The sequence below is a fragment of the Sinocyclocheilus rhinocerous genome, unplaced genomic scaffold (genome assembly GCF_001515625.1).
Source record: "Sinocyclocheilus rhinocerous isolate Xijiao unplaced genomic scaffold, SAMN03320098_v1.1 scaffold2579, whole genome shotgun sequence".
In the NCBI taxonomy this organism is placed as follows: Eukaryota; Metazoa; Chordata; class Actinopteri; order Cypriniformes; family Cyprinidae; genus Sinocyclocheilus; species Sinocyclocheilus rhinocerous.
In genome coordinates this window covers 173,072-184,251 of record NW_015644654.1, presented here as the reverse complement: position 1 = coordinate 184,251, position 11,180 = coordinate 173,072, and the positions used below count along the sequence as shown (strand labels likewise).

The 11,180-nt window shown below is 37.4% G+C and overlaps 2 protein-coding genes across 2 annotated transcripts in view; one reads left to right on the top strand and one right to left on the bottom strand.

The window, feature by feature from the left end:
• Positions 1–6,949, bottom strand: part of LOC107758775 (splicing factor U2AF 65 kDa subunit-like) — a 22,081-nt gene extending 15,132 nt beyond the window's left edge. Inside the window, exons 1-3 of the mRNA XM_016576590.1 lie at positions 6,814–6,949; positions 973–1,147; positions 679–782 (exon numbers count right to left, since the gene is read on the bottom strand). Coding sequence (XP_016432076.1) covers positions 679–782; positions 973–1,147; positions 6,814–6,862 — 328 coding nt within the window. The 5' untranslated portion in view covers positions 6,863–6,949. The remainder of the gene's footprint in view (positions 1–678; positions 783–972; positions 1,148–6,813) is intronic.
• A 2,348-nt stretch (positions 6,950–9,297) lies between these two features.
• Positions 9,298–11,180, top strand: part of LOC107758776 (dehydrogenase/reductase SDR family member 7C-B-like) — a 4,177-nt gene continuing 2,294 nt past the window's right edge. The window contains exons 1-3 of the mRNA XM_016576591.1: positions 9,298–9,403; positions 10,132–10,171; positions 10,501–10,657. Of these exons, the coding sequence (XP_016432077.1) occupies positions 10,151–10,171; positions 10,501–10,657 (178 nt within the window). The 5' untranslated portion in view covers positions 9,298–9,403; positions 10,132–10,150. The remainder of the gene's footprint in view (positions 9,404–10,131; positions 10,172–10,500; positions 10,658–11,180) is intronic.

Genomic DNA, 11,180 nt, shown 5'->3' with positions numbered 1-11,180 from the left:
CAGTTCCCTCAGCAGTGAGTATCATTACCGGTGTGTCTATTGACCTTACTTGTGAGTATCACCAATCCACAGCAGGCTACAGCATACATGTCCCTGGTTGGCCTGGCCGTGAGTCACTCAGAAAACAACAGGCCAATCAGAAGCGAGGCTCATGAATATTAATTAGACAGGCCAAAATCGAACTGTTCTTTGCAGAGCTCCTGAGAGAGGAGCTGTAAAAATATATTGAGATGGTTTTTGGTACTTATACCGCAAATATATATTCTTACTCCAGAAAGGTGTAAAATATGTGACCTTTAAAGGAATGAATGTAATTGTTTTTACCCGTTTTAACTGTGCAATTTTACCAAGAAATTCTATTTCAAAATCTCTAGCAGAGCAGTTCAGTTAGTCTTAAAACAATACTTGAAAACAAACTAAAGTGGGTAGACTGAGATATATTAAATACTTTCAAGAAACGTGAATTCTTTTATAGCCATTTAAACAACCCTTAAAATGTGTACACACACAAAGAAAATCTATCTGAACTGATTTTAAGTTGATATAATTGTAAATGTATCAGTTTTTTCCCACCCATTTTTCTGTTTGTGTGTGTGTGATCAAAAATGCACGTGTGTGTGTGCAACTTAGAAGGATGATCAAGACTGTTACTGTGATATTGAATTACTCATACTTCACCTTGCATGGCTTTGTACTGCATTGGAGTGATGTGCTCAAAGCCTGGAGGGGGAACGTCCCAATATTTGCACATCTTTTTCTTCCTTGTTCGATGTGGAGAATAGCTGAGAAAAAAGCTATTTATTATATAAGGCTGGAGAAGATGCTACAAACTTCTTCAACAGCAGATGGCACCGCTTTTATAAATTTTTCAGGCAACAAACAACAGAAACAGTAAGGGTGTAAGAATAAGTAAGTGTTGTGGTAGTTGTGATGGACGATGGCAGTCTGTTGTTATGTGTCGTCTACAGTCACCTGTGTTTCTTATGATCTCTAGAACTGCTCCTGTGGTCTCGGCTCTTACGCTCTCGACTGCGGCTGCGCTTTCCTCTGCTGCGACTGCTTCTGTCTTTGCTCCAGCTGCGCCGTTTCTTACTGTGGCCAGCAGAGCTACTGCGACTCCTTCTCTTGTGCCTCTCCCGCTCTCTCTCTGCATGAATAATGAAGTCAACAGCACATCATTAAATGCCAAAATATAATTCAAGATATTTTTGTTTAATTTCCATGCAGAATTATGCCATGTTTCCTGATCTTGAAATAAAATAACTAGATATTTTCCTGTGCAAAGGTCACTAGCACAATCAAAGGGGGTTGATGGTGTTTGCTAGGATGCTGCCATGTAGTTGCTAGGGTGTTCTGGGCTGTTGTTAATGATGTGTGCCTTTAAAGCACTGCTTTGAGCAGCTTCAAAACCTTTGCAAATCATTTTTTTCAAACCAGTGCTTTGGCGCACTATCAAACTGTCAAAATCATGTAATTTCAGTAAAAATGCTGAAAAAAAACCACGTATTACAGTATACAGACACTTCATATTTAATGGTATTTGATTATTTGTTAATTGCATTTAATATTATACTTTAATTAAAACATTTGCAATTTTGTAAAAGCTGTTTTATGCATGTTTTGGCCTGAGTTTTTATTGCATTTACACTTTTCTGACCAGGGCCGTCCTTAGGTTGCAACCGTTGCAGCCTCACTGGGCCCCGCGCTTGAGGGTCCCCGCGGCGAAGAGGAAATGGTTTAATTGATTTGAAGCTTGGAAAAGGTTGGTTTCTCCCATCACTTGTTGTAGATAATGTGTTCAAATGGCATGGTTCAAATCGTACTTATCTAACCATCATCAATTCGTAGCAGTAAATTAAGAGGTATCATATCGTAGTACAAGTACAGTATGGAGTTCCACAAGGCTCAGTACTAGGACCTTTGCTTTTTACCCTCTACATGTTACCCCTGAAAGATATCATCAGGAAACATGGTGTTAGCTTTCACTATTATGCTGATGATACTTAGCTCTATATTTCTTCGTGGCCTGATGAAACATACCAATTTACAAAACTAACAGAATGCATAGTTGATATAAAAAAAATTGGATGACTAGTAATTTCCTCGTGCTAAATTCTGAAAAAACAGGTGTTAATTATTGGACCAAAATCCTCTGCATGTAATAACCTACTCGATGGCTGCTCTGTCAATTCTTCGTCATCATTTAGGAACCTGTGTGCTATTTCATAGCAATCTTTCCTTTGTAAGCCATGTTTCTAGCATTTGTAAAACCGCATTTTTCCCATCTTAAAAATATCTCTAAAACAAAATGCTCTCAATGTCAACTGCAGAAATGTTAATTCATGCATTCATGACGTCAAGGTTAGATTATTGTAGTGCTTTATTGGGTGGTTAATAAACAAACTCCAGCTGGTCCAAAATGCAGCAGCTAGAGTTCTTATTAGAACAAGGAAGTATGACCATTTTAGCCCGCTTCTGTCAACACTGTACTGGCTCCCTATTGAACAACGAATACATTTTAAAATCTTGCTAATTACTTATAAAGCCCTGAATGGTTTAGCTCCTCAATACTTGAGTGAGCTCATATTGCATTACTGTCCTTCACGTCTGCTGCGATTTCAAAACTCCATTTGATAATACCTAGAATATCAAAATCAACTGCGGGCGGCAGATCCTTTTCCTATTTAGCGCCCAAACTCTGGAACAATCTACCTATCGTTGTTTGGGAGGCAGACACACTCTGTCATTTTAAATCTAGATTAAAGACCCATCTCTTTAACCTGGCATACACATAATACACTATCACATTTCTATAATTCAAATTCGTTAAAAAACTCAAGATTCAAGAGTTTATTGTCATATGTTCAGGAAACACTCTGTTACACTATACAATGAAATTCTTACTCTGTAAATCCTCTAACAGCCTAAGACATGAATATAAGGACAAAAACCACAAAAGTACTCAACACAAAGAGAGTGAGGAGGGGGGGGTAGTCTGTGTCTGCTGTGATGGAGAGGCAGTGGATGGCAGTCGTTCACCAACCTAATGGCCTGAGGGCAGAAGCTGCTTCTCAGTCTTGATGGTCTGGCTTTAACACTCCTCTAGCGTCTGCCTGATGGTAGGAGTGTGAAAAGGCTGTGCTGTGGGTGACTAATGTCCTTGATGGTATTGATGGCTCTCTTGGCGATTCTGTTCTGGTAAAGGCTGTCTAGTGCTGGTAAGGCAGTTCCAGTGATGACTTGGGCCGATCTCACTACCCGCTGCAGGGCCTTACGATCCTGTACTGTGCAGCAGCCAAACCAGACTCTTGATGGACCTGGTGAGGATGCTCTTGATCGCAAACCTGTAGACGTTGCTGAGGTTTTGTCTTGACATGCCAAATTTCCTCAGCAGCCTCTTAAAAAAAGTGCAGACGTTGATGTGATTTCTTGACCAGTTCTTTAATATTGGGAGACCAGGTAAGATGTGAACACCCAGGAATCTGAAACTGCTCACTCTCTCCATCGCTATCCCACCAATGCGCAGTGCTGAGTGCTTCTCCTTCCTCCTCCTTATATCAACAATCATCGCCTTAGTTTTGTTGATATTTAGGGAGAGATTGTAATCCTGACACCACATCACTAAGTCGGCCACTTCTCTACCATATGCTGACTTGTCACCTCCCATTATCAGTCCAGTGACTGTCGTATCATCAGCGAATTTGATGATGTTGGTGTTGTTCTGGGAAGCTACACAGTCATGGGTGAAGAGTGTGTGGAGCATGGGACTCAGCACACAGCCCTGCAGAATTCCTGTGTTTATGATTATGGTTTTGGATGTGTGATTCCCAATTCTAACTGTCTGTGGTCTGCCTGTTAGAAAGTCCTGAAACCAGCTGCAGAGGGTGGGTGGCACACCAAGGACATAAAGCTTATTGGTGAGCTTAGATGGAACCAGCGGGTTGAATGCTGAGCTATAATCTATAAACAGCATTTGAACATAGCTGTCCTTGTTTTCCAGGTGTGTGAGGACAGTACGTATTGTGGTGTTGATAGCATCATCTGTTGACCTATTTGGTCTATATGCAAACTGAAGAAGATCCAAGGTGTCTGGAATGAAAGTCTGAATGTAACTCATGATGATTCTCTCAAAGCACTTCATCACTATTGGTGTCAGGCTGCCAAACCCCCAGACAACAAGTCATTGAGGCAGGCTGCTTTGCTGTTTTTAGCAGTGGAAGGTAGATGGTGATAAAAGATTGTTAGGCTGCAATTTATATGCAAACTGAAGAAGATCCAAGGTGTCTGGAATGAAAGTCTGAATGTAACTCATGATGATTCTCTCAAAGCACTTCATCACTATTGGTGTCAGTGCAACGGGCCGGAAGTCATTGAGGCAGGCTGCTTTGCTGTTTTTAGGCAGTGGAAGGTAGATGGTGATAAAAGATTGTTAGGCTGCAATAATTAGGTCAACCGGAACTGGCACTGTTTTATAATGTACTACTGAGGTATAAATATATGCCTCCTAACTACTATTTACTCTTAATCTATTGCTAAAGAAAATACAGTGTAAACATAATTTATCATTATTTGCACTTATATGTTGCTTTTTCCAGTTAACTGCAAAAAAGAAAATAATATCATTGTTCAGTTAAAGACAGCTCAGTGTTGATTAAAAATGTAAAGTTCATTAATTATTATGCAATGAATTCAATTAGGCAATATAGAACTGTTTACTAGTATGAAACCCTATTAACAAACAAACCTTTGTAAAAGAATGGTCAGCACATTTATTTGTACGGTAACAGCCTCCACAGCTGTGCTGAATTAAAGTTCAGTGTTTGTCATGTGTAGCCTACAACCCTGAAACATCATGTTGCTTATTGTATACTGTTTCACACGCTATTCTTAAAAAAAATAGAAGGCAGTATGCACTGTGTACTGGGCAGTAAGTAGTAAGCTAGTGTGCCATTTTGAACACAGCTGTGGGATTGTGAAATATCAGCGGATGATGTTGATAATTAATGTGATTCTGTACACCTGTGGTTCCTCTGCTTGGACACCTGTGTGTGAATCTGAGGAGAACTGACCTCATAATTCCACTAAAAATCCAGTGATTATTAGTCATTGAGCAAAAATGATCTTGAAGAGTGAAGAAAAGATATCCTATAGCATACACAGATGACACTTGCTTTGATATTTTGTCAACTATGCAATTAAATTAATACTCATATTCACTTTTTCAGGCCACTATGAAGGCTTTTAAGGTGGGGTAAGCGATTTCTGGTAGCCAATGTTGACATTTGAAATCACCAAAACAAACACGCCCCTACCCCAAAAGGGTCTCGCCCCTATTTTGATAGCTTCGCCCCACACATACGTACGCAACCCAGGCAACGATTAGTTCTGTGAAACAAAGCAAAACCAATGTTAAACCGTGTTAGGGGTGATCTGTGTGGTCGCTCTTCCAAACCGCTTGAACCCGAGTCTCAAAACGCGCGCAAATATTAAGCTCTCTGTGAAGTATTGTGTTTGAATGGACAAATTCACACAAAAATTATGTCAAATTGTCACTTTAATTTATACAGTCAAATATGCAATGTTATTTTACATTTGATTTATTCAATTTCTGTACCTAAAAACTATGTTAGACCTACCTAAAAAACCTGAAAAGCACTGTTCATTTTATTTGTATCTTTTTTCACTGTTTATTTATTTGTGCTGTTGCTTGTAGTTAGATTATTTGTTCTTATTTTCTTTATTTTTATTTGACAATATCGTTTTTCCCCTAAACATTGCACATACTGATCCGTACCGAAACCGTGACTCTAAAACCGTGATACAAACAGAACCGTGAGTAAGTTGAACCGTTGCACCCCTAGTGTCTACACCGGACACGAATGGCACGGTGCGACAAAATAGTATGGAACTCATTATAATCAGTGATACGGTCTACACCATATAGATATATATACATATCTATGGTCTACACTGGATGCGGCGCGGCATGACAAATCCCTGACAGAAAACTGCTGCTGCGTTCTATTCATGACGTATTGACACAAATTTCAAATGATTTTCAATGGTCGCTTTGTCGCGTTGTCCAGTGTGCTAGACAGACTTTAGCTGTTCCGGCGCAGACACGGTGTTGCTCACCTATCGAGAAAAAACAAAGCAACCTCTGCATCTGATCACAGGCCTTCCGCTCCTTGAGTTCTCTCCAGCGCTGGAAAGCTGATCCGATATTTACACGGGTCCTACTTCTTGCCTTATTGCCTTAAGCCTTCTTTTGTTCCGCAGACGTTTTCCTCTTTTGTTTTTTATCCGCCATCTCTATCTTTCTGTCGCTCGGCTCGCGAATGTCCGTACCGTGCACTGAACGCTCTCTCCTCCACATCATGAGTAGACACGCCCCTTACTGCTGATTGGCTACAAGTTTGTTTTGCTAGTCGGCCGAATCAGTTTTCTAAAGCGTTTTTGAAAAATCGCTTACCCCACCTTTAAATGTGTGTGAAATATTGTAAACTAGGGCTAGGCAAATAAATACATTCTTTAGTCTTAAATGAGTATGTTCTAATGTAAATGAAACATTTAAATTTTGATGGCAACACTGCAAACAGCTCAAATATTATATATAAAAATAAAAAGGCTGTATTTGTGTGATGGTGTTTATAAAATGCCTGTATTAAGACAGTTTGCATCATATATTCATTATTCATCAAAGTCGTTGTTTTATGTGCATGAGGGACATGCTGTTTTATAAACTGACCAATAACAGCACAGCCAACCCAGCACACGTACAGCACATGAACACCGCGGATGTCTTTACTGTACCTTGTCGATTCTCGTTCAGCTGTTTCTCGAACTCCTCGAAGTCTGACATGCTCAGACCTGACGGATCAGGCGCTCATATGAGCAATAATAGCTAATAAACACAGCCGCTGCACTGATGACCAACACTATAGAGCTCCCGCTTTCTCATCTGATAACGGTGACGCGGTGGCACCATGTGAAGAAAACGTGTTTGTTTAGGAAATCAATCCCTTTTGATACAAGACAGAGAAGCTTCTCTCTGCTGCAGGTCTGGCGTGTGGGCGGGTCTAACCGCTGTGGGCGTGTAGTGCGGTTATTCTAATTGGCCGAGACTGCTGTCAGTTACAGAGACAAGCGGGTACGCGTCTTGCGATTGGTCTACAATTTTGTTACTTCGAAGCAGGAAGAAACAAATAATTATAGCTGTTTAACTACACAATCTGAGGTTTCAAAATTACGTAGAGAGTATAACTCATATCTGGACATGCTATTAATGTTCCCATAGCAATTAATCGCATAAACTGTTTTCTAGAGGTTTAGTCCTCAGTTAAACATAAATAAATGTGAGCTAATTACTATAAAAGGTTACATAACACCTTCTATTTGTAATAGTAAAGCTAAATCTGAGGATAAATATTTAGGCATGTATAGCCCAAAATAAACTTGTAGTTTCAACCCCAAATTGAATACCTTAAAAAGATGTCTCTTGCATGGTCGTTATTAATTCCAAAGCAAAAATTCTACAATAATCACCAATACTCCATCTGGAACAAGCAAAACATTTTGTGTTTAAAAGACAGTAAACATTCTGCTATATTAAACATTGGTTAGTGAAAAAAAGGTGCTTCAAATATTTACGATATCACAGTATTCTTTATTTCTGGCTAAATTTACTTTTCCAGTTGCTTGTATACAAATACAAGAGGCTGCAAAATTACCAAACCCCTCAAATGCTTCTATAAAACTCAGGTTGGAATATTTTGTTCCATCTTCAATCATATAACATTAGAATTATTAGATCTCTTTCCAAAAAAAACAATTGCATGTTTTATCAGTAACTAATCATGTAAAGGGAATCATTGCATTAAGAGGAAAAACATATTTTAGAAAATCTTCAAATTATACAGAGAGTGACATTTAAAAAAAAAAAAAATCGCACATGATCAAAGCTGACTGCTACACCTTTTCTTCCAATGAATCAAGAACTTGTACTTAAGAACATGCACAATGAAAAAAAAAATGAAAGGTGAAAATTGATGTAGGATTTACTTTCAATTTTTATTTTCATTCAGAAATTGCAAGTACATTTCACAATTAATTACAAAGAAACAGCAATAACACATTGAATTAAAAGTGAAAATCTGAGATAGAAAGAGTGAAATTGTATTTTTGTTGTAAAACATACTCCAGTAATCTTTTTTTAATTACAACAAATTTTTCACAGTATAATTCATCACGAGTGGTGAGACTGCATCCCTTAAAGACAGGAATAGAGTCACATGATTAAACTGGTTGCTGGTGTTTTGGTGATAAATGAAAAGTCTTGCGATGTGATCTGTAAAAATGTAGACACGTCAGATTGTAGATTTTCTTCAGTTGTTCTCCAAATTAATATTAGGTCAACTTTAAGCTTTTGTACATATAATGGGTATTACAAAAAATTTTTTACACAATAAAATACCGTATTTCATTAACTGATGTAATGTTAATAAACCAACATATTGAAGTACTAACATCTGTTTTGAACCATTGTAATGCACTGATAAGATAACCACCAAAAACTGGTGGTGACGAGAAAGTCACACGATGAACCAAAGCTCATCACAAACAGCTTTTCTACGAGCTGAGGAGGGCAATACTTATAAATAGAAGGTGCACAGTGTCATTCACGCAAACACTAAATACCATCATGGTGACACACATGATACTGAAATAATGCAATAAACATTAATTTAACAACATTAGATGTAAGATTAAAACCTAATGTACACAACTGATAAGAAAAAACTACGAAGAAACATCAAATCAGAAACAAAAAAACCCCATCAATTTGAAGTGTCATGCAGGGAATTCTGGGAGTGTCAATTTACGGTTTGTCACTGTAAATTATACAATGACTCTTTCTTTTTCACTTCCAAAAACCGTATTTTTAACAGTACTTTACTGTAGAATTACATTAAATGTAATTACATTTATTCACCGAATATAGTATGGAAACTTACTGTTAACCAGTTAACAGGTTTTTACTGTAGCATTTTTACAGTCTTTTACTGTTAAAATCACAATCATTTTTTACAGTGCAGTTTATATTAAAGTCAGTCTCAGTTTAAAGACTCAAGCCATTTTAAGCTTTACTTAACTCAACAACAGTTTCTCAGGCGGCTATGTATACAACATAGGACGGCTTCAGCTGTGAGCTATTAAAAGCTCTTAAACCCTGCAGTATTGCCATTTGTGTGTGTGTGTGTGTGTGTGTGTGTGTGTGTGTGTGTGTGTGCTGTTCAGAGTTGTGCAGTGAGCAGAAACACTAGTGAAGACGATCACAACCACTGATGCCTAATGCTAAAAAACAGACGTTTACATCAGAGGTGCTTATAGACTCATACTAGTGGTAAGTGATGAAGAATAAATAACATTTGAGCACTGTAGTTGTGTGGACTGTGTCTAGTTGTGTAGATTTGAAGTTCTGTGTTTAAAATTTGTTATTTCAGTGTTGTTAATAATGACTGAAAATTATTTACGTATGTATTTATATATTTTTTTGGTTGTTTGTTTCTTAGTCAGTCCTGCAATAATCCATATTTAGGATGAGAATCGTTGGCTAATTATAGGCTGGAATATATTTAGAGCTTTTCTCAAATGGGTTGAACATGAAGCCATGAAGCTATCCTGATAGACTTCACCAGCAAAGGACCAGTTTAAACCAGCAAAGGACCAGCATAAACCAGCAAAGGACCAGCTTAAACCAGCATCCCAGCGTCAAAACATACCCAACCAGCATATGCTGTTTTTTTTTAGGGTTTCTTTACAAGTGGTATTTTTTTATATGAAACATAGACTTTTAAAATATATATATTATAGGTAACCTACAAATGTGCTTTTCTAAATAAACTAGTTTTATTAAGTTAAAAACATTTTTTAATTTGACTGAATCATCACTACATTACTGATCTACAAAGGCAAAATGCATTAACAGTTCAGTTATAATCAGGTCTCATAATCTGTCCTGTTATAAACAGGTTTAGCTCATCTAAACTCAGATTTTCATATAAGTCAATCAATGGCTTTATAAATATCTTTAATTCATGTTAATGTATATTCTTTTTTCCATTGTTTAAGGTCTAACGTTACTGAAACCATGGGTATAAGTGACATTATGGTAAGAAACTGTGTTTTAAAAGCAATTTGAAGCAAATTGTTCAAAATTATATGACCCATTGAAAAATCATTCACTCTTATGTTGTTCTAAACCAGTATGACTTTCTTTTTGTGGAACACAATACAAGTCAAATGAACTACCTTGCTGGTGTTTTTCGACCTTTTTGGAGCTTTGGAGTCCCTGGTTGTAATAAAATTCCATTCTGTGGAAAAGAGTAGGACATTCATCAAAAATATATTATAAGTCATACTGGTTTGGAATGACATTGGGGTGAGCAGATGATTTCTCTGTAACCATTCCATTAAGCAACTTGATTTTTCCTTATTCAGAGGCTGGATGTGACCTCAGTTTGGCTTGTGCTCTCAGTGGTGGCGGTCGCAGCTGGTGTCTTTTATCTCTACAGTCTGATACTCAGGCATTTATCCAAGACAACTGTCAGGAACAAAGTGGTGCTAATTACGGATTCGCTGTCAACACTTGGAAATGGTGCTGCTCTTTCAGAACAACTGGATCATTCCTGGCATGCAGTACCTTTGCAATTCTGTAACTTAAAAATGAATATGCCTATACTGTAAATTAAGGAAGTATTTCTATAAAAGGGTAAATGAGACTTTTTAGAAATATGATCTTAACTTTAATAATTACATCTGGCTTCCCTTACGAAAAAGAAGTTTATTCAAGTGTGCTATTAGTATACTTCTTTTAAACTAAAAATAGGAAAGTATACTTTCAGTCTAATTTTTATGTACTTCTCAGACATGGGCTTTATGTACTTCTCAGAAATATACTTAAAATGACATTTAAGTATACTTGACTTGTACTTAGAAAAAGTCTAAATATATTTGAGCTATACTTGTGCTCCGAGAATGTTTTCATTGTTATACGGTAGGGGGCGCTGTTACACAACTTCTGTACAGAATTTCCACAAAAAAAAACCACAAGAGAAGAAAAAACCAAAACAACAGATGCTTCCACATGTATTCTAACATGATCATCAGACATAAAACAG